This window comes from Rattus norvegicus, chromosome 11 (genome assembly GCF_021556685.1).
Source record: "Rattus norvegicus strain SHRSP/BbbUtx chromosome 11, alternate assembly SHRSP_T2T, whole genome shotgun sequence".
Taxonomy (NCBI): Eukaryota; Metazoa; Chordata; class Mammalia; order Rodentia; family Muridae; genus Rattus; species Rattus norvegicus.
Genome location: NC_141544.1, coordinates 77,608,678 through 77,634,641, shown reverse-complemented (window position 1 = coordinate 77,634,641; position 25,964 = coordinate 77,608,678). Strand labels below are relative to the sequence as shown.

The following is a 25,964-nucleotide window of genomic DNA, read 5'->3' as shown; positions in this document are numbered from 1 at the left end:
TGCGGGGAAACACTGCTTAGCAATACAAAAGCAATGAATTGTAATTTACTGGTCTGCCTTCATTTTGAACTTCAAACTGTATACTTTTGAATTAGAAAAAGCATTCAATTTTAATTAAAAGAATTAACTTTATATTTTATTCTTGTTTATCTTGTTACTCATACTGTCTGCATATTCAAATTAACACATTACCATATTACGTACAAGTGCAGCAAAACAAAATCATTCAAACTGAATCGACTTGACATGAAGTGTATATACACTGGTCATTGCACACACACTGCCTTTGCAAAACCTCAGTCAAGGGACTGGGAGATGGCTTGGTGGTTAAGAGCACTTTTAACTGCTCTTGTAGGGGACCTAGGTTAGGTCCCCAGCATCTGCATCAGGAAGCTACAGCCAGCTGAGGGTCTGATCGATGCCCACTGACCTCCGCGGGCATCTGTATACCTGTAGGACATAGAAACTCATGCAAGCACACACATTACATAGACATTGTCTTAAACTTTTTAAATCTCATCTGATATAACAGAAAAAGTCATGTAGTCAGACCAAAATGTAACTGTATCTAATAAAAATTGATTTATAATTCAACTTTAAATTTTAGTTAAGGAATATTAAAATGAAATACTTTGGGAGGCATCACGTCGCAAGACTTCTGTAGCCTCACGTGGTTGGTTGATAGAAATTGTGCAGCATAGTCACGCAGGTCCCCGTTTTTCTCTGCATTACCTCTGTTCCGCTTTGTGTTTTGACTTGGGTCTCATCCTGTAGCCCAGGCCTGTCTTGAACTTTCAGTCTTCCCATCTCGGCCCTCTGTCTGTGAAATCCCAGGTACTCACCGCTGTGCTCAGCTATTTTCCCTAGTGCTGGAGCTGGAGCCCAGGCTTGACCGTGCAGGGCAGACTCTGCCAGCGGCTGTCTCTGGAGCCCAGGCTTGACCTCTTCATCTTCATGTCACTCCTCACAGTTTCTTCTAAGTGTTTGCATGTCTGCCTCTAACAGTAGAGCCTGTGGCTCAGGTTTGAGACACATCAGAGGGTCTAGATTAGCCCTGCCCTCTTCATTTTTCTATAGAAGCCCTGCATTTACCCATGGCCAAAGAATGGAAGTGCTGCTGCTCTCCTGATGCTGGCTGCCCTGGGTTCCAACAAATACTTCTTGGCTGCTTTGGACTTTTCCTATTCCCCAGGCCATCGGATATCGCTCTGCCTCTATCCCCTTGCTCGCATACAGTCTCAAATGCCAAGCAAATCCATATTTGCATGGTTTGTCCTGAACTTGTGTGTAACTAACTTCCTGCTTACATTGTCAGTATTGTCCACGTTACTACGCTCGCTGTCTAGTTGGTCTGTCTCTTTCCTGTGTGAGCATTCAAAGGCATTAAAACCAGTGCTGCTATTGCTTCTATCTTCTTCTGACAAAGTTTAGGAATTCAATATTTTAAAAACTAGTATATGAAATTCTTTTTTGTGTTAAAGTAGAAATTAGAAGAAAGTACAGTAGGTATTCAAGACAGATGAGAAAGTCAAAGAACTAAGACTGCCAACCCCTTTGCTTAAGTGAATATTTCCCCCTCTAGTTGGATAAGAGTTCTGCGGAGATGGAGGACTTCGTCCTGATGAGGCAGAAGCTCCAAGAGAAGGAGGAACTCATCGGCGCTTTGCAAACGCAGCTCAGCCAGACACAGGCAGAGCAAGCTGCCCAGGTAGGACAATGGCACCTTCACTAGAGAACAGTATCCCGAGAACCAGAGTGTTAGGCATGGCAAGTCGGTCCCAGCCGTCACTTTTCAGAGCTTGGTAGATGAAAGCATGGGAGGTGGGGTGTGACACTAGGAGGGTGTGGATGACTTAGAAGTGTGGTAAGTATATGGTGAGTGATTGCATCGTAACAGGGAACACCAGGACCTCTCAAAAACACTGCTTCTGTTGATGAACTTACCATAGCTTATGAATGACTGGTTGGGTCTCAGTTCCAGGTGCTCCATTTTAATAACACAGAGCTTGGGTGTTAGGAGTGGGCTTGTGCTGAATTCAAAAGAGACGGATAGATAAAGGAAAAGAAATACAAGTCATTAGCTCTGTTCTTTCCATAAATTCAAATCTTGTTAGGAAGATACATCCTAGCTTTCAGTTACTTAGTGAGCGTGAATAAAGAAATGGTAAAGGGTCTGGAATTCCCTGCTAATGGCTCTAGGATGTACCATTCTTCTTCATACTCATTTCTGAGGGAGAGCCAGCCAGTTTGCACTGGCACCCTCAGCTCTGTTTTTTCTCGATTTCCTGTCTGACAACCTACCTCATAGTTCTTTGAGAATGCTTTCGGATCATGACACATTTTTTATCCCTGGAGGGTCTTCAATGGAGCACATAGCTGATTTTATCTATCCGATACATTGATAACAGAGGTGTCTTCTATCTAGGAATGGGCGACTAGTATACACATTAAGAATCATATACCCAGAAATTGATAAGTTTATCCTTTTAACTCTGTTGGGTTTTAATGTGCAGCACTACATACAGTGTAGGAGGGGGAAATGTTATGCATTTTTAAGTTGCTTGAAATAAAAGCACCAAAGAGATCCGAATATGTTAACGGATCCATCGTGGAGCAAGCTACTCCAAATAAAATGCCGAAGGCCAAGCATGGTGGCTCAAGCCATTACTCTAGCATTCAGAAGGCTATAGTTCATGAGTTTGAGACCAGTGTCAGCCACATGGTAAGTTCTAGGCCAGCCTGGGCTGCACAGTGAGACCCTGTCTCAAAAAATAAAAATGATAAAAGTAACACTGGCATCAAAGTGTGTTGAGAGAAAGTGTTTTGTGAGCATGGCAGTTATAGAAACTTACATGGAAAGGATGGGGTTTAAACAAATGCCAAGAGATAGGTAATTCTCTAGACAAGGGGTGTTCTTGAGGCAGGAGAAGAGTTGGAAAAGGCAGAGAAGAAAAATGCAGTACATTAAGGAGAAGCCTGCAAGACATGGCAGCTGGACACAGCTTGGTAGGTGCCGTGCCTTGGCGAGCACACCCAATTCTTTACTCAAAGCAAATCCTTGAAAACCATACCAAAAAATGTGTATTTCCACCTGTAGAATATCTTGAATATGTGTGAGCTTTAGTTGCTCTCTGAGGTTCTGAGGCTGTCTTTGAACCTGAGTCTGACACTGAAAGAAGTTCCAGGGGTTAACAGAATCTAACTTCACTTGTAGGCTTGATTTTGAGATCTTTTTAGAATTAAAACAAAAACAACTCTTGAATATTTAAGGCATTAGTAACCATGAAATCTCTGTTAAACTTACACAGAGTTGATTGAGTCTGACAGCAGGCTTTCTCTTGTCTCTGGAAGTTGCTGCTGGGCCTCTTGCTCTCCCAACATCCTCGCCCTTGCCATTCAGAGCTGAGTTTAGGAACCGCTCTCTGTCTGTGCTGAGTGCCCGCCATTGCAGAGTAGGCTGTAGGGGCTGTCTGTGAAATACTCTGGAGTGTAACTTGTATAGTTTCTCTGGTGTGTGTCTTCAGTTGAGTTCCATGCAGCAGGTGGTCCGAGAGAAAGACGCCCGCTTTGAGACACAGGTCCGTCTCCACGAAGATGAACTCCTTCAGTTAGTAACCCAGTCAGATGTGGAAACAGAGGTGCAACAGGTGTGTTGCTCAAACTCCGTAGAATGACTGTCATTTTGGTTAACATTTAATCAAGACTTCACAGCCACTTGCCAGCCACTGCCCTTCCCCTCGACCCTCCACGCAGCCGCCATGCAATCCTTGGCTTCTTATTGGTGCCCTGTCTTTTGTTGCCTGTCGTTTTTTGGGTCCTGACCTTACTTTCACTTTTTCCTTATCTGGTTGGAGCTTGGAGCTTTAAAACTGAGCCTGCGTGGGGATCTATGTGGGGCGAGCAGTGGGCTGGCTTCTATTTCATTTGCTCATTTACACCATTCATGCTCTAAGCCTGATCCAAAGCTTCAAATTGATGAAGTCAGTTTTGTAGTTTAAAAAAAGAGAGAAAAATGAGTTTGAAGCAACAAAGTCTTTTTTAAGTATTTTTTAAGTTCATTGAGTAGATACTGAAAATTGACTTCATTATTTTGGAGTTTCTCGTGTACTAACTCACATTGTTTGTATTTAGAATGTAGAACCGTGTAGTAATGAGAGACGCTTTAGTGGCACTTTGATCTGTGTTTGATGTATGTTTGTGTATGTGCAGGTGCATGTTTATGTACACACATGTGCATGCACACAAGTACATTTGTATGGAGATCAGAGGACAACTTTGGATGTCATTCTTTCCTAAGGAGCCGCTTGCCTTGATGTTTTCCCCGCTCTGAGATGGGGTCTCTCATTGGCCTAGCTCACTAATTAGGCTAGGCTGGTCTGCCTGGCTCCCAAGCCTTAGGAACCCTGTTCCCACCTCCTCAGAGCTGGGATTGCAGGCTTGTTCTGTCTGGCCTGGGTTTTTATATGGATTCTGGGGGTAGAACAAAAAGACCTTCCCAAGGACTTCGCCTACTGTGCCTTCCTTTGCAGCCTCTCATGTGTTTGTTCTTGAGTGAAAACTTGTTACAAGTTCTAAGCAGTCTTTCAGAATGTACAACCACATGGAGCTTCAGAGTACACTGCTTTGAAAAATAGAATATTGACTGAACATACTGATTTCTTTATCCAATGGGTATTTTTCAAGTGCCTATCCTGTGATTGAAAACAGAAGAGAAATGGTTTTTGCATATACAGATTGCTCTCTTTTATAGGTAAGACATGCATGTTACCTATGCTATTTAGGGACTGGACAGAAACTAGAGAACTTTGAGAGTGTGTGTCGCTTTATCTTAAGTATTTCAGGGGCCCTGACTCAAGGCCTTGCTTGCGATTGGGTTTAGTTGTTGTCACTCTGGAGAAGGCTTCTTGGAGATTCTCTCGCTTTTGGATGGGCCTTAGCATCCTGGTATCTACTCCACTCTTTAATTTCTTGTTTTCCGTCTCTGAAAATAGCCTTACAGGTACATGTGACATTTTGAAAGGTAGGCAAATAATTGTCTTACTTATCTGTAATTATGCCTAAAATGTTTTCTTTCCAGAAATTGAGGGTGATGCAGAGGAAGCTTGAGGAACACGAAGAAGCCTTGCTGGGCCGAGCTCAGGTTGTGGACCTGCTACAGAAGGAGCTGACTTCTGCAGAACAGAGGAACCAGGTCTCATCTGTGCTTTCTACCTACTGCCTGCCAGGGGCGGGGTCCATTTGCACACCAGGTTGTTGGACAGCAGGATGAAAGCCTATGAGCCTGCAGAGGGTTGGTGCCATCTGTGCTTAAGTGCTGGTGACACAGTGGGCCTGTTGCTGGACCTTCTTTTCCTCAGGCTCTTCTCCATTTCCATCCTCGTAGTTCTTTCAGACAGGAAGAATTATGGGTCAGAGTTTGACTGTGGGTAACAACCCCATCCCTCACTTGATGCTGGAGGTGGGCTCTACAAGTTCTCTCTACTCACGTATACCATTTCATCTAGGGTCCCCTGCTTTGAGTCCTGAGAGTCTCTTACCTCCCAGGTCTCTGGTGCATTCCGGAGGGTCCTCCCAACCTCCTACCTCCTGAGGTTGCCTTTTTCCATTCTTTCTGCTGGCCCTCAGGGCTTCAGTCCTTTTCCCCCTCCCAATACCTGATCATACCCCACCCCACTCCCCTTTCCCTCTCCAGCCCCTCCCTCCATCCTTCCTTGAGGCTGCTTTCTTCTCCCTCCCAAGTGGGACTGAGGCATCATCATTTGTGCCCTTCTGCTTGTTGACCTTTTTTGAGTTCTGTGGACTGTATCTTGAGTATTCTGTATTTTGCAGGGGGTGGGGGTGATAACCACTTATTAGCAAGTACATACCATGCATGTCCTTTAGGGTCTGACTTACCTCACTCAGGGTGATATTTTCTATTTGCCTGCAAAACTCAGAATGTCCTTGTTCTTAATGGCTAAGTAATATTCCATTGTGTAAATGAACCACATTTTCTGTATCCATTCTTCTGTTGTGGGACATCTGGTTTGTTTCCAGCTTCTGACTGTCACAAATAAGGCTGCTATAAACATAGTGGAGTATGTGCCCCTGTGGCATGGTAGGGCATCTTTTGGGTATATTCCCAAGCGTCTTTAGGTAGATATATTTCCAATTTTCTGAGGAACCTCCAAATTGATTTCCAGAGTGGTTGTACCAGTTTGAAATCCCACCAACAATGGAGGAGTGTTCCTCTTTCTCCACATCCTCGACAACGTGTGTTGTCACCTGAGTTTTTGATCTTAGCCATTATGATTGGTGTAAGGTAGAATCTCAGGGTCGTTTTGATTTGCATTTCTCTATTCACTGACTTTGAACATTTCTTTAGGTACTTCTCAGCCTTTCGATATTCCTCTGTTGTGAATTCTCTATTTAGTTCTATACCCCATTTTTTGATTGGGTTGTTTGGTTTTGTTTTTTTTTTTTTTAATGGGTTATTCAGTCAAAAGATAAAACTCAAACTTTTTTTTTTGTATTCTTTAACCTGTACAATTAATTATCAATTCTGCTGATTTCATCTTTTAATTCTAGACTCCACTCTCCTCACTTGACTTTTTCTCAATACCAACTCCAACTACCTTGGCAGTCAGTAGTCAGGTTTCTTCCTTAGCGCTCTGCCTGAAGTTCCATTTTTCCCACCTCCTTGCCTGGCTCATTGCTTACTTTTAAGTTTTAGACCATTTGTCCGTCTTTAAAGGAAGGTCACTCTAGTCCATCCTTCTCTGTGCTGCTGTGTGATGCATGCTCAGCCTACCTCCCTGCCTGATCCCTGAGCTCCTCCCAGGTCAGACTATAGACTGATTTATCCACTGTCAGTTGAGTCCACCTTGCCAGAGACTGTGCTGGTGCCACAGACGCGTAAGGATGAGACAGCGTGCCCCGGTCCCTCGGGGAGCTTTTAGCTAACATAAGAGAGGCACGAATGAAAACATACCTGTGCAAGGCAAATACGACTGCCAACGGTCCAGAGTATCTGGAAAGCAAACATGGAGGATCTTTGCTACTACTCCACAGGTCCAGTGTGGCTCCTAGGAGTGCATCCGTGTGCTCCCTGGATGAGAGGACAGCTGTTGTGGACCCTGACACCTGGTGTGTTGCTTTTTTTAGGATCTTTCACAGCAGTTGCAGCTGTTGGAGGCTGAACACAGTACTTTAAGGAATACCATGGAAGCAGAAAGACAGGAGTCCAAGATCCTGATGGAAAAGGTAGAACTCGAAATGGCAGAGAGGAAGGAAGAGCTGTATCAGCTTCAGGGACAGTTGGAGCGAGCAGGCCAAGCCCAGGCTGAGCTGGAGATGCAGTACGGTACTCTCCAGCAAAGACATGAGACAGAAATGGAGGAGAAGACAGCTTGCATTTCGCTTCTTCAGAAGAACGAGCAGGAGCTGCAGTCTGCCTGTGACGCTCTGAAGGAGGAAAACTCCAAGCTGCTTCAGGAGCAGCAGGAACAGGCTGCCAAGTCAGCCCAGGCCCTGCAGCAGCTGGAAGGTCAGTGTGTGGCTTTTGAAGCCGCCCTCCAGCCCCTTAGTGGGTCGTACCTCCTACCTTCAGGGCTCTGTTAGCGGCAGGCACCTCCTCTGGCCTGGTCTCCTCCTGCTGCCTCTCAAGTCATAAGTCACTTAAGATTGTGGGCTCAGAACTAAACACCGCTCAGCCACGGTCTGTGCACTGAGGAGTCATGTGTAAAACACAACTCTCAGAAGACCTCCGTGCCTGACCTGAGCAGAATGGAATGTGTTTCTGAAAATGTCAGGCCTCCTTTAGATATGCAGACTAAATTACCAGAAGTCGTCCGTGAGTCTAAAGGCGTATCTTCTTGCTTTTATTGTAGGTAAGAAATTCCTTTTGAAGAAAACTTTTGTTCTCTAAACAAGTTTTAAGAAACATTTTAAAATATTTTATTAAAGTTGAAAATAGCCGGTTGTGGTGGCGCACACCGGTAGGATTTGCTGAAAGAGGCAGAGGCAGGAGGATCACGAGTTCGAGGCCAGCCTGGGCTAAAGTTGAAAATGACTCTAAGGTTTGCCATTTTGGGAGTTTATAAAAAAGTGCAGCTTCCTGAACTCCAGTAGTCCATTTCACCAGACTTTAGAGTGTCTGTGCGGTTCTGACAGATGGAAATGTACACACCCTCGGAAAGAGTTTAGGAAGAAGTAACAAGCAAGTACCACAAGGTCGGTTTTCAGCCAGAAAGTCTAGAGGGCATCATGAAGGAAAGGGGAATATCTGAGCCCATTGTCCCCTTCTCAAACCATGGCCATGTTTAAACCCTGCTGGAGACTTGCGATGGCTTGTAGTAATTCAGTGGAGCATGAAGACTAGAATATAAACCACCAAAGCCATTTTTCTTTCTTTCTTTTTTTGCTTTTTTGTTTTTTTGTTTTTTCAGGATAGGGTCTCCATGCAGTCTTGGGCTACCCTAGAACTTGCTTTGTAGACCAGGCTGGCCTCAAACTCAGAGATCCACCTGCTTCTGCCTGCTGAGTGATGGAATTAAAGGTGTGCCTGGCTCCACCAAAGCCATTTTTTAAGGGGTAAATGAAAAATGACTGTTTGAAATGTCTAGGCCTGTCTTTATTAACACGTTAGCAGTTATGCATGTTAAAGGCATTCAATGTGAGAATTTCATACACGCAAACAGTGTGTGCTCATAACCTCCAGCCCATGTTCCTCAAACTTCCTCTCATCGCCCTCACCCTTCCAACTCCCTAAGAATCACTACTCTTTCTGACTAGTTCCCAAAATGGAGGTGGACTATGCAGTTGTCCGTCTCTCTGTGCTTAGTGCAGTTTCCCCCCCACCCCGACATCCCCTATCCCCTTTCAGTCCAGTTCTATGTAGATGGCAGGATTGCATTTTGCTTTGTGACTTTGAAACATTCCATGTGCTTATTTTTCCTTTAAGGAAGTAGTTTACTGAGATGTTCTTTGATCCAAACTGAAAAATGTAATTGGCACCATAGTCTTAAGGTGGCTGAACTAGTAAAGTTCACCGTGGTAGATCCATAGAGGTTTCAGACTTGAAGCAGCCCTCGCTTCTGTGTGCTTGTCTTGATTTCCTCAGATATGCTATGTTTGTTTTCTCTTCCCTAGATGAACTCCAGCAAAAATCTAAAGAAATTAGCCAATTTGTAAACAAACCAAACTTGGAAAAACATGAGACATCATCTCAGACGTCTTTACCAGATGTTTATAATGAGGGCGTACAGGTAATTAAATGGAATTTCTCTGTGATCTGTATGGATTTGATGGGCTTAGGGGCTCTAATGAGTATCTAATGAGAGAGTGTAAATGTGTGTTTTCTACCTAACGAAATGCTTCTAGGGGGATGACTGTCTGAATAGAATCCTGAAAGGCATTAAAGTGGCTTCCTAACAAGGATAAATAGCATTTGCGTTTACTAAGACATTTTCCAGCAATTCAAACAGACAGGCACAGTTTCCTAATGCGCGTGTGTCCCTCCCTCCAGACAGTACACTGACTGTATGCGTTTGCTTTACTAGCTGTCCTTCTGTCCTCTCTGTCCATCAGTTCATCTTAATGTTTTCTAAATGTCCCAGTAGGCCACTGGCATCAGGACCTTTTTCTCCAGATATTTCAGCATGTGTATTGTTGATGAGAGTTCAGTATTTGTTGGTAGTTGGGGGAGTCTTCTTTTTCTCTTGAAGTAAGGTTTACAAACCAGTAAATGAATAAATCCTAAGTATACCATGAGTGTGTTCTGTCAGACACATTCAGCTATGGTAGCCAAATTCTAATAAGGTACAAGATACTATCGTCAGCCTGCAAAACATATTCTCAAGCGTGAGCCACTACTCCATTTTCCACCCTGATTTTGCATGGTTTACTTAAAAATATAATCATGGAGCATGTGCCCTTTTTTCCTCACTTGTTTTGTGATTTGTATCTATTGTTGTATTTAATCTTTTAAATTTTAGAGCAAAAGTAGAGATAAAATAAAAAGTAAACAAATGGTTGTGGTCCTGGTCTAGTAAAATTTTATTATTAAAAGCAAGTAGAAGCCCCCACAGTCTTCTGATGCCATTCTGTGTAAAGTCTTGCCTTTAAGTTTCCCCTGGGTGCCGTTTCTCATGTGTGTGTTCACAGGCACAGACGTGCATCCGGTGGTGGATTCTCGAAACTCCTGTGTAGCTAATTATGTCGTTACATCAGCTTGTGTCTCTCGCCGACCGTAGACTCTCCATTGACAGGTTTAGTTTGGTGTTTCTTTCGTCACTTTAAAGAGTCCTCCTCGGCTGCTTGTCTGTCCTCTTTTGTTTTAATATTGCTTTTGCTTTGAAAATGTCATCATTGGGTTTGAACACTGGGGTCTCGGCAGGCAGAGACTCATTTTCACTGTACTTCCGGGACTTAGGATTCGTGACTCTGCATTTCTATTCGGCATTAAGTTTGGGAGCTACTTTCCATTAGATTATTTTATGACTCCCGCTGTCTCGATGTACTTATTTTAATTCTAGCATCTGCCGCCAGATACTGATTATATATATTCACATAAGTAGCTTGAAACTTTTTAATGGGAGTCCATTGTTACTTGAAGAGAGGTCAATCCACAATACATTTATTCTCTAATCTTGTCAAGTAGGTAGCTTTGGTAGTTGAGATCTCCTTAGATTATTGCCTCATATTCATGTGCAGCCTGCTGAGTACACACGCAGACACCCTGTACACACACATGCACACACACACACACGCACACGCACACACACACACACGCACGCACGCACACACACGCACATGCACGCACACACACATGCCTGTACCTTCATATTCTTGACTTTGTAACTTCTTAGGGCTCTCACTTTAAATACAGAAACCTTGTAATGACATACTCTCACTCTACATTTGTTGCTTATGTTAGAGTTTTAAATTTTAGCATATTATGTTAACATGTATGCGTTGAACCATAACTTGTCTTTAGAACACAACGAGGAGATGATGTTGACTTACCATAATCCATGTTCTTTTCCTCTCGGAGGCTTGGTTTCCATCCAATACCATTTTTTTCCTAGAATAACCACCATATCCTTGTAGTTAGTATTACTAAAGAAAAATTCTCTTGGTGTTAGCTAATATTTGCATTTTGTTTTATTCTTGAGTGGATTTATCATTCTGTATTGACACTTTTTCACAGTCTTCTGCCTTACGTGGCTCTAACGGTTCTTCTGAATGTTCCTATGGATAGGTATACTCTTCCCACTGAGCTTTAAAAGACTTTTCTCTTGATCCTTGTGATGTAATCACTTGAGGTTTACTTTGCACTTTTCTCCCTTTGTTGAGTCTTTTTTCTTTTTTTCTTTTCACAGATATAAGCTTGTATGTGTGAAAAGTGTGGCCATCTTAAAATAATTTTTCTGTGTATTCTATTCTCTTCTCGGATGCTCCAATTAAAGTATATTTCAATATTGTCCTATATGTCCTTGAGACTATGGTAATTTTTCTTCAATAAACAGACTAATCAGTTTCTCTTGATCTGCCCCCAAGGTCACTGTGTTTCTTTTCCCCATATTCTTCTAGCAACCCCGTCCTTTGGATTTTTCATTTCATATTTGTGATTTTTCTATCCTGGATTTTCAAACTTTTTCATTTTCTGGTTTGTTTTGCCTTGTACCTAAAGTTCTACCTTTTCCTTCACTGCTGACATATGTCTTACCATAGTTATAAAACTACCTTTAAAATCCTCGTTTGCAGCCAGACACGGTAGTATATCCTTGTAAGCTCAGAATTTAGGAGATAGAATTTTCAAGTTCAGGGACATCTGGCCAAGCTAATTTGTGAGGCTCTGACTCAAGACAAAAACCGAGGGGTAGGTCTTTAGCTCAGTGGGCGAGCACTTGCTGAGCCTGCAAAAGGTCCTCCTGAGTTCAGTCGCTATCACCACAATATAAATAAGTTGTTGCTTGCTAATCCGAAGTTTACATCATTTTGCAATTAGTCTGTGTTGGTTATATTTTTCCTTCTGAATGAATCAGTTTCCTGTTCTTTCTGTTATGAGTGATTTTTGTATTGAGTCCTAGATGCTAAAAATGTTTCTTTTGTTGTTTCTAAACTTCTGAAGCATTCTGATGATTTTTTTTTCTTTTTTTTTTTTTTTTTTTTTTTTTTCCCCGGGGCTGGGGACTGAACCCAGGGCCTTGCGCTCGCTAGGCAAGCGCTCTACCGCTGAGCTAAATCCCCAACCCCTTCTGATGATTTTTAATCAGCGAGTAGCATGGACCCACACTGTCCTCTCTGGCCTGTGGTAGAGAGCCCCAAAACTGAGCTGGGTATTTGTGCCTCCGGTGATTGGTCAGCTGTACCATCCACTGTTCAGATGGAGGTTAGACTGCATGGATAGACAGTTAACACCTTGGCGGGATTCTTTCCTCTGTGTGGTTCCCTCACACTGCGGCTTTGTTCCTCCCCAAGGCTTTCTTAGTTTTCAAGACAGAATGCTTCTGGCTATTGTATTGGAGTTTTATTTGTTTTATTACAGACTAGAAACTTTCCTCCAGATAGGAGTCCCAAACCCTGAGCATACCTGGGGCAGTTTCTGTGCAGACTCTATAGCCAAACGTGGCAACTTCAATGGAATTGCATGGAACAGTGTATACAGTGAGCCCCTTGAAGGATGAAATGTGTAAAGAAAAAAACCTGAAGATTTACTACAGATCCTTGCCCATCATTAAGAGAGACAAACATTCTGGCTATATAAACTAAGCAGAACATTTTGTTGTAACTGGGAAAAACCCAGGGACAGCAATAACAGTTCCTCCTCTTGAGAGAACCCCCTTCCTGTTCATTTTCCTCCAGGCCTTGCTGCTGGCTGGCTTTACTCAGATTTAATGTAAGGTGTTGTGTGTGAATGTTTAAAGTGTTCTTTCATGCACAGTTAACTTGGGCTTTCTATCCTTATAATCTAGGCTTCTAGCTTGGATTCAAAACCCAGGAAGCTTACGGGGTAGATTTTCTTTTTCCATCTTCAGAATTAGAAACTTTCCTAAAGATTCACCAGACAGAGGAGTAGATGCTGTTTCTGAAGCGTCCTCGTAGCTGGAGAACTTCCAGTATGATATTAGAGGCCCTCTGGCCTTCCGTGTGAGAGCTCGCACTCGGGAATCACTAATTTATCTCTCTGCTGTGTAGGCAGTCATGGAGGAGAGTGTCGCCTCTTTACAGAAGAGAGTACTAGAGCTAGAGAATGAGAAGGGAGCCTTGCTCCTTAGTTCTCTAGAGCTGGAGGAGCTGAGAGCTGAGAACGGTATGTATCAACAAGAAACATAACTCTGTCTCCTTATCCCGTAAGTGCCTCTGCTCTAACTGCTGTGCACATGTACATGTAGCTGACTGCGCTCTGAGGATCTCAGGTAGCAGAACTGTAGTTACCAAGATGAAACTAATACACGTGAAGTAGCCGAGCACAGTGCTGGTGCTTATATCAGGGTTACATTTCCTGACATACGCTATACATACCACAGGATTTCTGACTACTTTGTATTCATTTAGAACTGGCAAAGATATCTTCTAGGGAGTATGACCCAAATTGGACTTCCCTAAGATGCTGGATATTTTTTAATAGGCAAAATGATGACAGGACTTAGGTAATAGAATTCAAAATAAACGACAGGTCGGATCCCTGTCGACTCGGGCCATGTTACCATCGTGCTTAGACTCCTGTCAGCCTTGCTCTGCACCCATTAGCCCTCACCCAGGGCACCATCTTCTTTAGGAACTCAGTCTTCATCCTGGGTCAAGTCCTTGTGCTCCCACAATGTCCTTTGTACCTTGACTGAGACAAGAGGATGGGCAGTGTTTATCTTGTTTATTGTAAGCCCTCAGAAGACTTTTTAAGGGCAGAGAACTTTTTCAGTTTGCTTTACTGAACACCTGAGTAATCACTGCTGAACCACGTCTTGCTGGATTAAGCTGAGCGCATCAGTGGTTTGCTCTACGGGACCTCGTGAACAGCGAGCAGGACAAGGCATCTCTTGGACCTGACTTCTGTTCACCAAATGCTTCGTGTGCTTCGCCTCAGTTTAGCAGCGTGTGGTGGTGATGTCTCATGACTCTCCTTCATCTAGGAGAGTGGTCTTCACCCTTCCAAACACACAGCCATCAGTACAGTCCATTCCTCGTGTTGAGGTGACCCCAACCCTAAGATTCTTTTCATTGCTATATCACAGATGCAGTTCGCTACTGTTAGGAATCTCAATGTAAACATCTGATACACAGGGTACGTGCTGCAGAGCCCCTGTGAAGGGACGTCTAGCACATCTGACTCCTGTGTTGTTCTGTACCATATGTGAGTCAGAGGTGACGTCACATAAACTTTAAAAAAATTAGATCCAATCCTAGTAAGAGCACCAGTGGAAGGGGAAGCCCTGGGTCCTGCTAAGACTGAATCCCCAGTGAACGTGATTGTTGGGGGGAGGGCGGCAATGGGGGGAGGATGGGGAGGGGAACACCCATAAAAAAGGGGAGGGGGAGGGATTAGGGGGATGTTTGCCCGGAAACCGGGAAAGGGAATAACACTCGAAATGTATATAAGAAATACTCAAGTTAAAAAAAAAAAAAAACTAGATCCAGTTTTATAGTTTCCCACCTAGCTCCTATCTGGAAATTATGTGTTACTAAATGCATAACATTGCCAGTAAAGCCACAAATTCAGCTCATTTCTTAGCCCAGCTGAAGCACTTTTTTGATACTTTATCCATAATCCTTACTCTGCCATTTTACAAGCAGCGTCTATCCTTTGCACGGGATTGTCATGTGCTTTGTAGGTTCTGGGATTTCCATCTCTGTCCCTTGGGGGTCATTGGCCTTAGTGTTCTCTGCTCTGGCTTTTCTGTCTGCTGTCAGAAATGACTATGAGTTTTGCCCTGTCCCTTCCATCTCACTTTTCGTACTGCCCTTTCTTTCTCGGGTATGCACTGTCTGAGCATAATGCATGTACTATCTTGAACCCGTGTTTCATGAATCTTCTTCCCTGTGTGTGAGGCAGGCACTATGCTATGTGCTGTAGATACGGCTATGAACATTTAGAGTGTAAGACACCCATAAGCATGTATAGAAAAGAACATTTAGAGTAATTGATTTTTGGATGGAAAGGAAATAGGCTCCTTCAAGTATATCTGAAGTAAGAGAAAGGCAGGATTACAGAGGTCAGGATAGGCCTCTCTGGGAACTTGACATTCAAATGACTAAAGACAGGGAGGTCGTGCAAAAAACATTTGAATCAGGAGAGAACAGAACAGGTGTGATGTGTGAACGAATTTGATATGTTTGCAGAACAGAAAGAAGCTCTGAGTTTTTGTCTTAGAGTGAAAAAAAAAATAGCAGTTCAAGAGGAGGTTGAAAGATAAGACAGGAGTCAAATGCGGGCTCCAGGTCATGATGAGGCGTTAAGATGTTGTGTAAACCTACATGCTCTTCCTTTAGTTTATTTAGTTTTTCAGAAAGAACACAAGCTTCCTGAAATACCTCCAGGATCGGTGTTCAATAGTTTTTTTCTTCCAGGGCATTGATACCCATGTTAGAGCTGTATGTTAAGACAGGGGTCCTGATCCCAACTGTCTGTCTTGCCCTGGAACCTCCTCATAATATGTCATCTGTGTCCTCATTTGGTCTTTGGGATTGCAGCTAAAAGATAGATCCCTTTCAGTGTTAAAATTTAATGTCTGAGCATCTGTTAAAGAAAATCGGGACATATTAAGTGCAGTTGTGCAAAACTGTACAATTCAAACAGTAGGAATATGGATAACCTAAGACAGTGGAATTTCAGATCATAGCATAGATAACTGCTCCAGGTCGCATGTCTTTGCATTCACAGCCTTTCAGACATCATACATGTCTGAAACGTCTCTCATGGTCATTTTCACACTGTGTTCTGTTATGTATGATATGCATTATGTTCTCCTTTGTGTGTATCTCTTAGGCTGTGTTATATATGATATCTCATATTCACTTGGAGGCATCAGTCTTTTGTCCCCCTCACAGTACCTTTATTTCTTTTCTCTTCGTTATTTTATGTATCTCAAGTAGCCTTGGTACAGCTACATCACTGTTTTTTCAAATGCTCCACATATATTCTCTAAAGGTACTACTTTTTTGATTTTCAGAAAAACTCTGTTCTCGGATTACTCTTCTGGAGGCTCAGAATAGAGCAGGAGAGGCTGATGGTATGGTCTGTGAGGTAAGTGACCACTTAGTACAGTCATAGTGGGACCTGGATTAAGTGGGGCTGACTCCAACAGTTAACAGTATTGACAGAGAATTTTATTACCCATGGAGTGAAAAGTACTTTTCTGTTGCTGTAATAAAACACTGTGACTTAGACAACTTAAAGAAGAGAGACTGTATTTGGACTTACAAACACAGAGCCTAAGAGACCATTCATGGTGCACAGCAAACAAGCGGCAGGCATGGCTGCAGGAGCAGGCCAGAGAGTGAGCGCATCCTTCATCATATGCTTGGAGCAAGAGAGGAAACCAGAAATGGCTCTAGACTTCAAACTCTCCAAGTCCATCTCCAGTGACATACTCCTCCAACAAGACCACACCCCTGACACTTCCCCAGATAAGACCACCAACCAGGGACCAAGAGTTTAAATACATGAACCCATGGAGCAGAGTCTCATTCCAGCAACCACAGTTTGCCTCTTAGTAGAGAGTAAACAAAATCTCTGGAAATTTTCATGTTCCCCAGTTGGCAGTTTTTACTCAGGATTGTATTTCAAAGGAACCTTTACAAAATTGTGGCTTTTGTAACCTGAAATTTGTTTGTTTATTCTGCTTTTCAATTCTAATTTTTCCATATCTATATGCTTATACATGTACATACATGTATAGAATATGATTATATCTACCTCATTTTTCCCCTTCAGCTCCCCCCACATCCCACGAGCATGTCTCTCCCAAATTCATGTCTTGTCTTTGTTTGATAACCCACTGAGTCAGTGAGTATTGCTGATATGTGCATAGGAGCCTACCAGTGGGAAACATGCCCCAAAAAGAATGATTCTCCCTCCCCAAACAGCTAGCAAGTGCTAATAGCTCCTTAATAACAGGTAGGGAGGGGGTTGGGGATTTAGCTCAGTGGTAGAGCGCTTGAGGCCCTGGGTTCGGTCCCCAGCTCCGGAAAAAAAAAAAAAAAATAACAGGTAGGGACTAGAGAGCTCCTGCCCATATAGGCTGAATTTTCTCTGTCTTGATTGTTCGGGTAACCATAGCTGCTATGTTGTCATGGGTGTGGTAGTTATGTCATGTCCAGAAGACAGCATTCCACAGATCCCCCTCCCAATCCTCCTGCTCTTACTTTCTTCCCACCCGTTCTGTGACATTCCCTGAGCCTTAGCAGGGAGTGGAGTATGGTGTGATAAAGATGTCCTCTTTAGAGTCTCTTCTCGGTACTTTGACCAACTAAAATTTAATCTAATAGAGTCATCATTGCTCAGTATCATTTTATTGAGTTAGTATCTTTGTTAACTCATTATATTTAATTTGCCATATCGATAATAAGGGGCATTTGGAAGTAATTTAGTCTCTTAACAAAAGTGTTGCTTATTATATATTTAGTCTATGTCTCTAGAGACATAGTATGATTACCATTTTAGACCCAAAGAGATATAGTTTTACAAATTAGCAAATTTAGAATCTTCCATTTGATCCAGAGGCCATCCAACATAGAGCAATATTAAGACTTGAGCCAAGAGATAATCTGCTGGTAGATCTTACTCTTGAGGAGAGAACAGATTTTGTTTTTACCCTGCCTAGGCCTTGTCTGATGGAACTAGAAAGGATAGTTTGTCTTATCTGAACTCTCCTCATTTATAGCTGCAGAGATAGCTCAGTTGGTCAAGTGCTTACTGTGCAATGCCAGGTCCTAGCTTTGAGCCACAGCTCTAAACACCTGGCCATGATGGTATAGGTTTGTAATCTCAGCACTAGGAGATGGAGAAGACAGGTCCCTGGGGCTTGGTGGCTCCAGGCTTTTCTCAGGAAAGAAAGTTGACCTCTGCTTCTACATGCAGGAATACATGTATGTGGCCCCACCACATGCACACATGCATACACATACATACATAAACATTTACTTGGCATTAAATGTTAATGCCAACTAAAATACCTTCATGGAAGTGCCTAGAGTAATGTTTGATCAAGGATCTGAGTACCACGATCTAACCAAGTTACCACATAAAATTAATCATCAAATGTATTGTCAATGCCTTTTCATGGAGCCATTGAGGCCTTGTTCACAAAATTGTCAAAGGTGATTTAACTTAGAAAATTACAGTATTATAAGGTTACAAATGATAAGATTCTGACTAAAAATAAATCTTGTTGGTCCAAGGGAAATCTTAAAAGCATTCCCTTAAAGGCTTGCCAGTGATTTCTAGTGAAAACAAGCTAAAATGTAGCTTTTAAAAAATCTACACAGATCAGAAAGATAGGTAAGATAAGGAAAAGCAAAAGCAGCAGAAAATAATTAGCAAACAGAAATTAGGACAGGAGCTTTTAAAACATAGGTATTGCATAGAAAAGCTGACTGGTAATATAGGATCACATATTAAATATAAAAAGATCCATAGAAGAAGAAAATTCAAAGTAGGAAAGCATAGTGGAAGCAGTCAGAAAGAGAAGAGCTCTCTGGCTCTGCCCTCTTGGTATGGGATGACTTGATTCTCCAGTTGGAGTGAACTAAACTCTGTAGATAACTGCAGGGACTGACGGAGGAGAACTAATGAGCGATATGAAAGCGAGTTATAAAAATGAAAACACATTGGGTAATAGAACAAAACGCAGTAGGTTACACTGAACCCTATGGTAGCAATTTTATTACTGTGTCTGAGCTTCCTGTCTGTAGGGATGGAAACATAAGACTGACCTGAAGTTATGGAGAGCTCTCTGCAGGGCCTAGTACTGAGAACGGTGAACTATGGTCTCCATAATGCAGGGACCAGCGAGTTACAAATTATTAAGGTAGTCCTCATGAACCCTGTTGAGGTTATAGACATGTGCTACCACACCTGGCGTTTACATGGATGCTGGAGAGCCAAACTCAGGTCCTCACGCACGTCCAGCAAGCACTTTTCCCCGTGAGCCACGCCCACATCCCCCAAACCAAAACTTTTTGTGTGCTTCTGTAAATGGGGTGTGTGTCTGTGTGTGTGTGTGTGTGTGTGTGTGTGTGTGTGTGTGTGTGTGTGTCCGTGCCTGTGAAGACCAAAGGTCAGCATCAGGTTTCCTTGGTCAGCTCTCCACTGTATTTTGTGAGATAGGATTTCTTAACCTAAGTAAATTAACTGCATCGTGTGACTCGCTAGCTTTCTTTCCCAAGCAAACAGTAGCAATGACATGAAGGGATTTACCTAGAACAGTCATATTTGCCACATGGGTCCTTAATGTCATGTCCAAGCACCAGTGGAGCACATTTTAGACATTTTGTTCCTGGTAACATGTCTGCATCTGCTTGTTTGGCAATCTACGTGTCAGTGTTATTTTTTTTAATTGTACAATTTATTTAGTAAATTGCTTAAGAAGAGAAATATAGGTGTGTTTTATAAAGATGGAGAGGAGATGTGTTTTGGTGGAGATGTGGTTGGGTGTGGGGAAAGGAGTGCCTTCATAGGCCCGTGCTGAGGCGTCCCTTCCCCATGAGGGACAGCCACATGACTGTATGGTATAGAATAGAGTATTCACTGCATGGGGAGGGGAGTTACAAGAGAGAGAGAGAGAAAGAGGGGGTGGAGCAGTAGAGGCCAGCCATGAGCATGTGGAGATGGGGGTGGGAGGGAAAAGCAAGAGAGGAGGGGACAAGCAGCCCCTTTTACAGTGAGTCAGGCATACCTGGCTGTTGCCAGGTTAGGGCAAAGCTTAGACAAAATGCTAATAAATATAACATACACTTTGGTGTCAGACAGGGTATTTAATTGTTTGTTGCTGGTTTGGTTTTGTTTTTTTTTTTTTTTGTTTTTTGTTTTTTTTTTTGGTTCTTTTTTTTTCGGAGCTGGGGACCGAACCCAGGGCCTTGCGCTTCCTAGGTAAGCGCTCTACCACTGAGCTAAATCCCCAGCCCGTTTTGTTTTGTTTTTAAGCAGATTTTAGACGAAATAACTAGGCATGTTAACCTAAAAGAAGAACGTTCTTTTATATGGGAAATATCTAGAAAATGGATTGCAGGCTTCCCCGGGCCCTTCTGCCTCTGATTGCATATGGACATTCAGTTTAGGAGATACAGAGTTTGACAGGTTTTTAACAGTTTTGTGGCATAAAAGAAGTTTGAACCAGAAGGTTTCAAGTTTTAGGAAATTCAAGAAATGCCAGTTTGTATCGGGCTGTTTGTAGTGCTGTATGAGCTCTGTGATTAAGGCCTTTCTTGGTGTTTTTCCCCCTTATTTGTTAATAGGTCAGCACAGCTGGTATTGCTTTGCTCAACAGGAGCGACTCTTCTACTGAAGAAAGTGGACAGGATGTCCTAGAGAACACATTTTCTCAGAAACATAAAGAGCTGTCGGTTTTATTAGTGGAAATGAAGGAAGCCCAGGAGGAAATTGCATTTCTTAAGTCGCAGCTGCAGGGCAAAAGGCCTGAAGGGGACTATGAGGTCCTTGATCGGAAAGAAGTACAGATGATGGAGAGTGAAGGACTGCCCTCAGTTACAGCACGAGATGTCCTCTGTGCGCCCCGTGACAAGAACAGTGTCCCAGCAGTGGAAGGGGAACAGGCAGGCATGAGAGATCAGCACGGAACATTGGAGGCGGGACCTCTAAATGACACCGGAATGGAACTGAACTCCCCACAGCCGGACGGTGTGGACAAATCCCTCTCTGCACCACATGTCTGTCTGTGTCACCAGGGTGAACTGGAAAGGCTGAAAACTCAAGTTTTGGAGCTTGAGACAAGCCTTCATACAGCCAAGGAAACTCATGAGAAGAATTTAAGTGAGAAAGCGAAGGAAATTAGCAGCCTAACCCAGCTTACCAAGGAGTTCAAAGAGAGTGCGGAGGAAGCCCGCAGCACGCTCACTGCTGTGTGTGAAGAAAGAGACCAGCTGCTTTACCGGGTGAAGGAGCTTGATGTCCTTGGAGAACTCCGGGCTCAGGTCCGAGAACTGGAAACCAGCCTTGCAGAAGCAGAGAAGCAAAGAGGTCTGGACTATGAAAGTCAGAGGGCTCAGCACAACCTGCTCACCGAGCAGATCCACAGCCTAAGCATAGAAGCCAAATCTAAAGATGTGAAAATCGAGACTTTACAGAGAGAGCTGGATGGTGTGCAACTACAATTTTCTGAACAGGGAACACAGATAAGAAGCCTACAGAGCCAACTGCAGACGAAGGAAAGTGAAGTGCTAGAGGGGGCAGAGCGTATGAAGGACATCTCAAAAGAAATGGAAGAACTGTCGCAGGCGCTTTCACAGAAGGAGCTGGAAATAGCCCAAATGGACCAACTCTTGTTAGAGAAAAAGAAAGATGTGGAGACACTCCAGCAAACCATCCAGGAGAAGGATCAGCAAGTGACTGAACTCAGCTTCAGTATGACAGAGAAAATGGTTCAGCTTAATGAAGAGAAGTTTTCTCTTGGGGTAGAAATTAAGACTCTGAAGGAGCAGCTCAGTTTATTGTCCAGAGCTGAAGGAGCAAAGAAAGAGCAGGTAGAAGACAGTGGAGCTGAGTCCAGCCCTAAACATGGTCCACATGAGTCGAGCGCACAGGAGCCAGTGTGTAAAGACGCACTACAGCAAGAACTTGAGTGGCTGAGGAAAGAGAGTGAGCAGAGGAAGCGGAAACTGCAGGCAGCGCTGATCAGCAGAAAGGAGCTACTGCAGAAAGTCAGCAAGCTGGAGGAGGAGTTAGCCAAGGTGAGAGAGGAGTCCACAAAAGACTCCCTCAGGGAGAGTGAGAAGAGAGAGCTGGAGGAAGACAGCAAGAACAAAGATGACCCAGAAAAGTATGGGACTTCTGAGTGGAGGGAACTAGAGGTTTCTTTAAGACTGACAATATCTGAAAAGGAAGTGGAACTGGAGGGCATAAGGAGGGACTTAAAAGAAAAGGCAGCAGCAGAAGAAGAGTTACAGGCCTTGGTCCAACGGATGACTCAGGACCTGCAGAATAAGACAAAGCAGATAGACTTGCTTCAAGAAGAGATCACTGAAAACCAAGCAACTATTCAGAAATTCATCACAGGCACCATGGATGCTGGGGATGGAGACTCAGCAGTAAAGGAAACCTCGGTGAGCAGCCCACCCCGTGCAGGGGGTGGGGAGCACTGGAAGCCGGAGCTGGAGGGAAAGATAGTAGACCTGGAAAAAGAAAAGACTCAACTTCAAAAGAAGCTTCAAGAAGCCTTAATTTCCCGTAAGGCAATTCTAAAAAAGGCACAAGAGAAAGAGAAACATCTGAAGGAAGAGCTCAAGGAGCAGAAGGATGCTTACCGTCACCTACAGGAACAGTTTGATGGGCAGAGTAAGGAAAATGAGAACATTGCGGCCCGCCTAAGGCAACTCCAAGCAAAGGAGTCTACAGACCAGCAGCTCCCAGGCACTGGCCAGCAGGAGCCCACTCACGGTTCAGAAGGCCTTTCACTCGAAGGCACAGAGCCTGCTTCAGAGTCTGACTTACACGCAGCTCAGCCTTCGCACCCTGGAGAGACAGCAACTCTCCAGGCTACCGTTTCTGTTGCCCAGATTCAGGACCAGCTGAAAGAAATTGAGGTTGAGAAAGAAGAGCTGGAATTGAAAATTAGTTCTACAACAAGTGAGCTGACCAAAAAATCTGAAGAAGTATTACTACTACAAGAACAGATCAATGAACAGGGCTTAGAAATCCAGAATTTGAAGGCAGCGTCCCACGAAGCCAAGGCCCACACAGAACAGCTGAAGCAAGAATTGGAAAGCAGCCAATTGAAAATTGCTGACCTGGAACATCTGAAAACATTACAGCCTGAACTAGAAACACTGCAAAAGCACGTGGGCCAGAAGGAAGAAGAGGTCAGCTACCTTGTTGGACAGCTTGGTGAGAAGGAGCAGACCCTCACCACCGTACAGACAGAAATGGAGGAGCAGGAGCGTTTAATCAAGGCCCTGCACACACAGCTGGAAATGCAAGCCAAGGAGCATGAGGAGAGGCTAAAGCAGGTCCAGGTGGAAATTTGTGAGCTAAAGAAGCAGCCAAAAGAGCTTGAGGAAGAAAGTAAGGCAAAACAGCAATTACAGAGGAAACTGCAGGCTGCCCTCATCTCCCGGAAGGAGGCCCTCAAGGAAAACAAGAGTCTGCAGGAGCAGTTGTCCTCGGCCAGAGATGCTGTTGAACACCTGACCAAATCTCTGGCAGATGTAGAGAGCCAGGTTTCTGTTCAGAATCAAGAGAAAGATGCACTCCTAGGAAAGTTAGCCCTTCTTCAGGAAGAAAGGGACAAACTCATTGTAGAAATGGACAAGTCTTTACTGGAAAATCAGAGCCTTGGTGGCTCTTGTGAAAGCCTGAAGCTAGCTCTCGGGGGCCTCACTGAAGACAAGGAAAAGCTGATGAAGGAGCTGGAATCCGTGAGATGTTCTAAGATTGCAGAGAGCACCGAATGGCAAGAGAAGCACAAGGAGCTACAGAAAGAGTATGAAGTTCTTCTGCAGTCCTACGAGAATGTGAGCAATGAGGCAGAGAGGATTCAACACGTGGTGGAGAGCGTGAGGCAAGAGAAGCAGGAGGTGTACGCAAAGTTAAGGAGCGCAGAGTCAGACAAGAGAGAGAGAGAGAAGCAGCTGCAGGATGCAGAACAGGAAATGGAGGAGATGAAGGAGAAGATGAGAAAGTTTGCCAAATCTAAGCAGCAGAAGATCCTTGAGCTAGAGGAAGAAAACGACCGACTTAGAGCAGAGGCCCAGCCTGTAGGAGGAGCCAATGAAAGCATGGAAGCTCTTCTTTCTTCCAATGCCAGCTTAAAGGAGGAACTAGAAAGGATCACATTGGAGTATAAAACCCTTTCTAAGGAATTTGAGGCTTTAATGGCAGAGAAGAACACTCTGAGTGAAGAGACTCGTAATCTGAAGCTTCAGGTAGAAGCTCAGGAACTGAAACAAGCTAGCCTCGAGACCACCGAGAAGTCCGATGAGCCAAAGGATGTCATCGAAGAGGTAACAGAAGCCGTGGTAGGCAAGTCTCAAGAACAAGATTCCCTGAGTGAAAATGCCAAGCTTGAAGATGCAGAAGCTACTCTCTTGGCTAACAGTGCCAAGCCTGGTGTCAGTGAGACTTTCAGCTCACACGATGACATCAATAACTACCTCCAGCAGCTTGATCAGCTTAAAGGAAGAATTGCTGAGTTAGAGATGGAGAAACAGAAAGACAGGGAGCTTAGCCAGACTTTGGAAAATGAAAAAAATGCCCTACTGACTCAGATATCTGCAAAGGATAGTGAGCTCAAGCTCCTGGAGGAAGAGGTTGCCAAAATAAACATGCTGAATCAGCAAATCCAAGAGGAGCTCTCCAGAGTCACCAAGCTGAAAGAGACAGCAGAGGAGGAGAAAGATGACTTAGAAGAGAGGCTGATGAATCAACTGGCGGAACTTAATGGGAGCATCGGGAATTATTACCAGGATGTTACAGACGCCCAAATAAAGAACGAGCAACTAGAGTCAGAAATGCAGAACCTTAAAAGATGTGTGAGTGAATTAGAAGAAGAAAAGCAGCAGCTGGTCAAGGAAAAAACCAAGGTGGAGTCAGAAATACGAAAAGAGTACATGGAAAAGATACAAGGTGCCCAGAAGGGACCTGGCAGTAAAATCCACGCCAAAGAGCTACAGGAGCTGCTCAAGGAAAAACAGCAAGAAGTGAAGCAACTGCAGAAGGACTGCATCCGGTACCTCGGCAGGATCAGTGCCCTGGAGAAGACCGTCAAGGCCCTCGAGTTTGTTCACACTGAATCCCAAAAGGATTTGGATGCAACCAAAGGAAATCTGGCTCAGGCCGTTGAACACCACAAGAAGGCACAGGCCGAGTTATCCAGCTTCAAGATACTGCTAGATGACACCCAAAGCGAAGCAGCAAGAGTGCTAGCGGACAACCTCAAGTTGAAAAAGGAGCTTCAGTCAAACAAAGAGTCCATCAAAAGCCAGATAAAACAAAAAGACGAAGACCTCTTGCGAAGACTGGAGCAAGCAGAAGAGAAACACCGAAAAGAGAAGAAGAACATGCAAGAGAAGCTGGATGCTTTGCACAGAGAAAAAGCCCATGTGGAAGACACGCTTGCCGAGATTCAAGTCAGTCTGACCAGGAAAGACAAGGACATGAAGGAGCTGCAGCAAAGCCTGGACAGCACCTTGGCCCAGCTTGCGGCCTTCACTAAGAGCATGTCGTCCCTCCAGGATGACCGGGACAGGGTGATCGATGAAGCCAAGAAATGGGAGCAGAGGTTCGGTGATGCCATTCAGACCAAAGAGGAGGAGGTCAGACTCAAAGAGGAGAACTGCACTGCTCTAAAGGATCAGCTCCGACAAATGACCATCCACATGGAGGAACTGAAGATCACCGTGTCCAGGTGAGCAGGGAGCCTGTGTCCCCCAGAGAGAACTGTGCAGCAAGGAGAGTCCCTAAACCGTGTTTACTCTGTTATCTCATTTATTCTATATTTGTTACAGAACCGTGTTTGTTTTAAATTCCCTTAGCGTGCATATCGTGTCCCCTCTGACACGTTTTGCCAGTTTTGTAACTTCTGGTTATAATACGTATCACTATAAATCATTAACATAAAGTCACTGACCTCTTCCCCACCTCCGATCTCTGTTAGGAGATGGCCATAGATTTCTCTGCCTTCCCGTTTCTGTGTCTGGGTTTCTTGACAACCTGACTACCCTTGTCTAGATTTCTACCAGCTTAATCGCAAGGAATTGCTTTAGTGCCCTGAGTGGCCTTCTCTCTCTTTACCACAGTTGACATCAACTAT

The 25,964-nt window shown here is 43.9% G+C and overlaps 1 protein-coding gene across 10 annotated transcripts in view; it reads left to right on the top strand.

Moving 5' to 3' along the window:
- Window positions 1-25,964, top strand: part of Golgb1 (golgin B1) — a 57,461-nt gene that overhangs the window by 16,069 nt on the left and 15,428 nt on the right. For 3 of the 10 annotated variants that reach the window (XR_015632576.1, NM_001437716.1, XM_087575406.1), the window contains 8 exons: window positions 1,583-1,708; window positions 3,525-3,647; window positions 5,078-5,191; window positions 7,144-7,525; window positions 9,130-9,245; window positions 13,180-13,294; window positions 16,152-16,225; window positions 20,437-25,559. Coding sequence is in view for 9 of the 10 variants with exons in the window: in NM_001437716.1 (NP_001424645.1) it covers window positions 1,583-1,708; window positions 3,525-3,647; window positions 5,078-5,191; window positions 7,144-7,525; window positions 9,130-9,245; window positions 13,180-13,294; window positions 16,152-16,225; window positions 20,437-25,559 (6,173 nt within the window). In the remaining variant the exon portion in view is untranslated. The remainder of the gene's footprint in view (window positions 1-1,582; window positions 1,709-3,524; window positions 3,648-5,077; window positions 5,192-7,143; window positions 7,526-9,129; window positions 9,246-13,179; window positions 13,295-16,151; window positions 16,226-20,436; window positions 25,560-25,964) is intronic. The other 7 variants (NM_138885.3, XM_087575413.1, XM_087575411.1 and 4 more) reach the window with 3 other exon arrangements.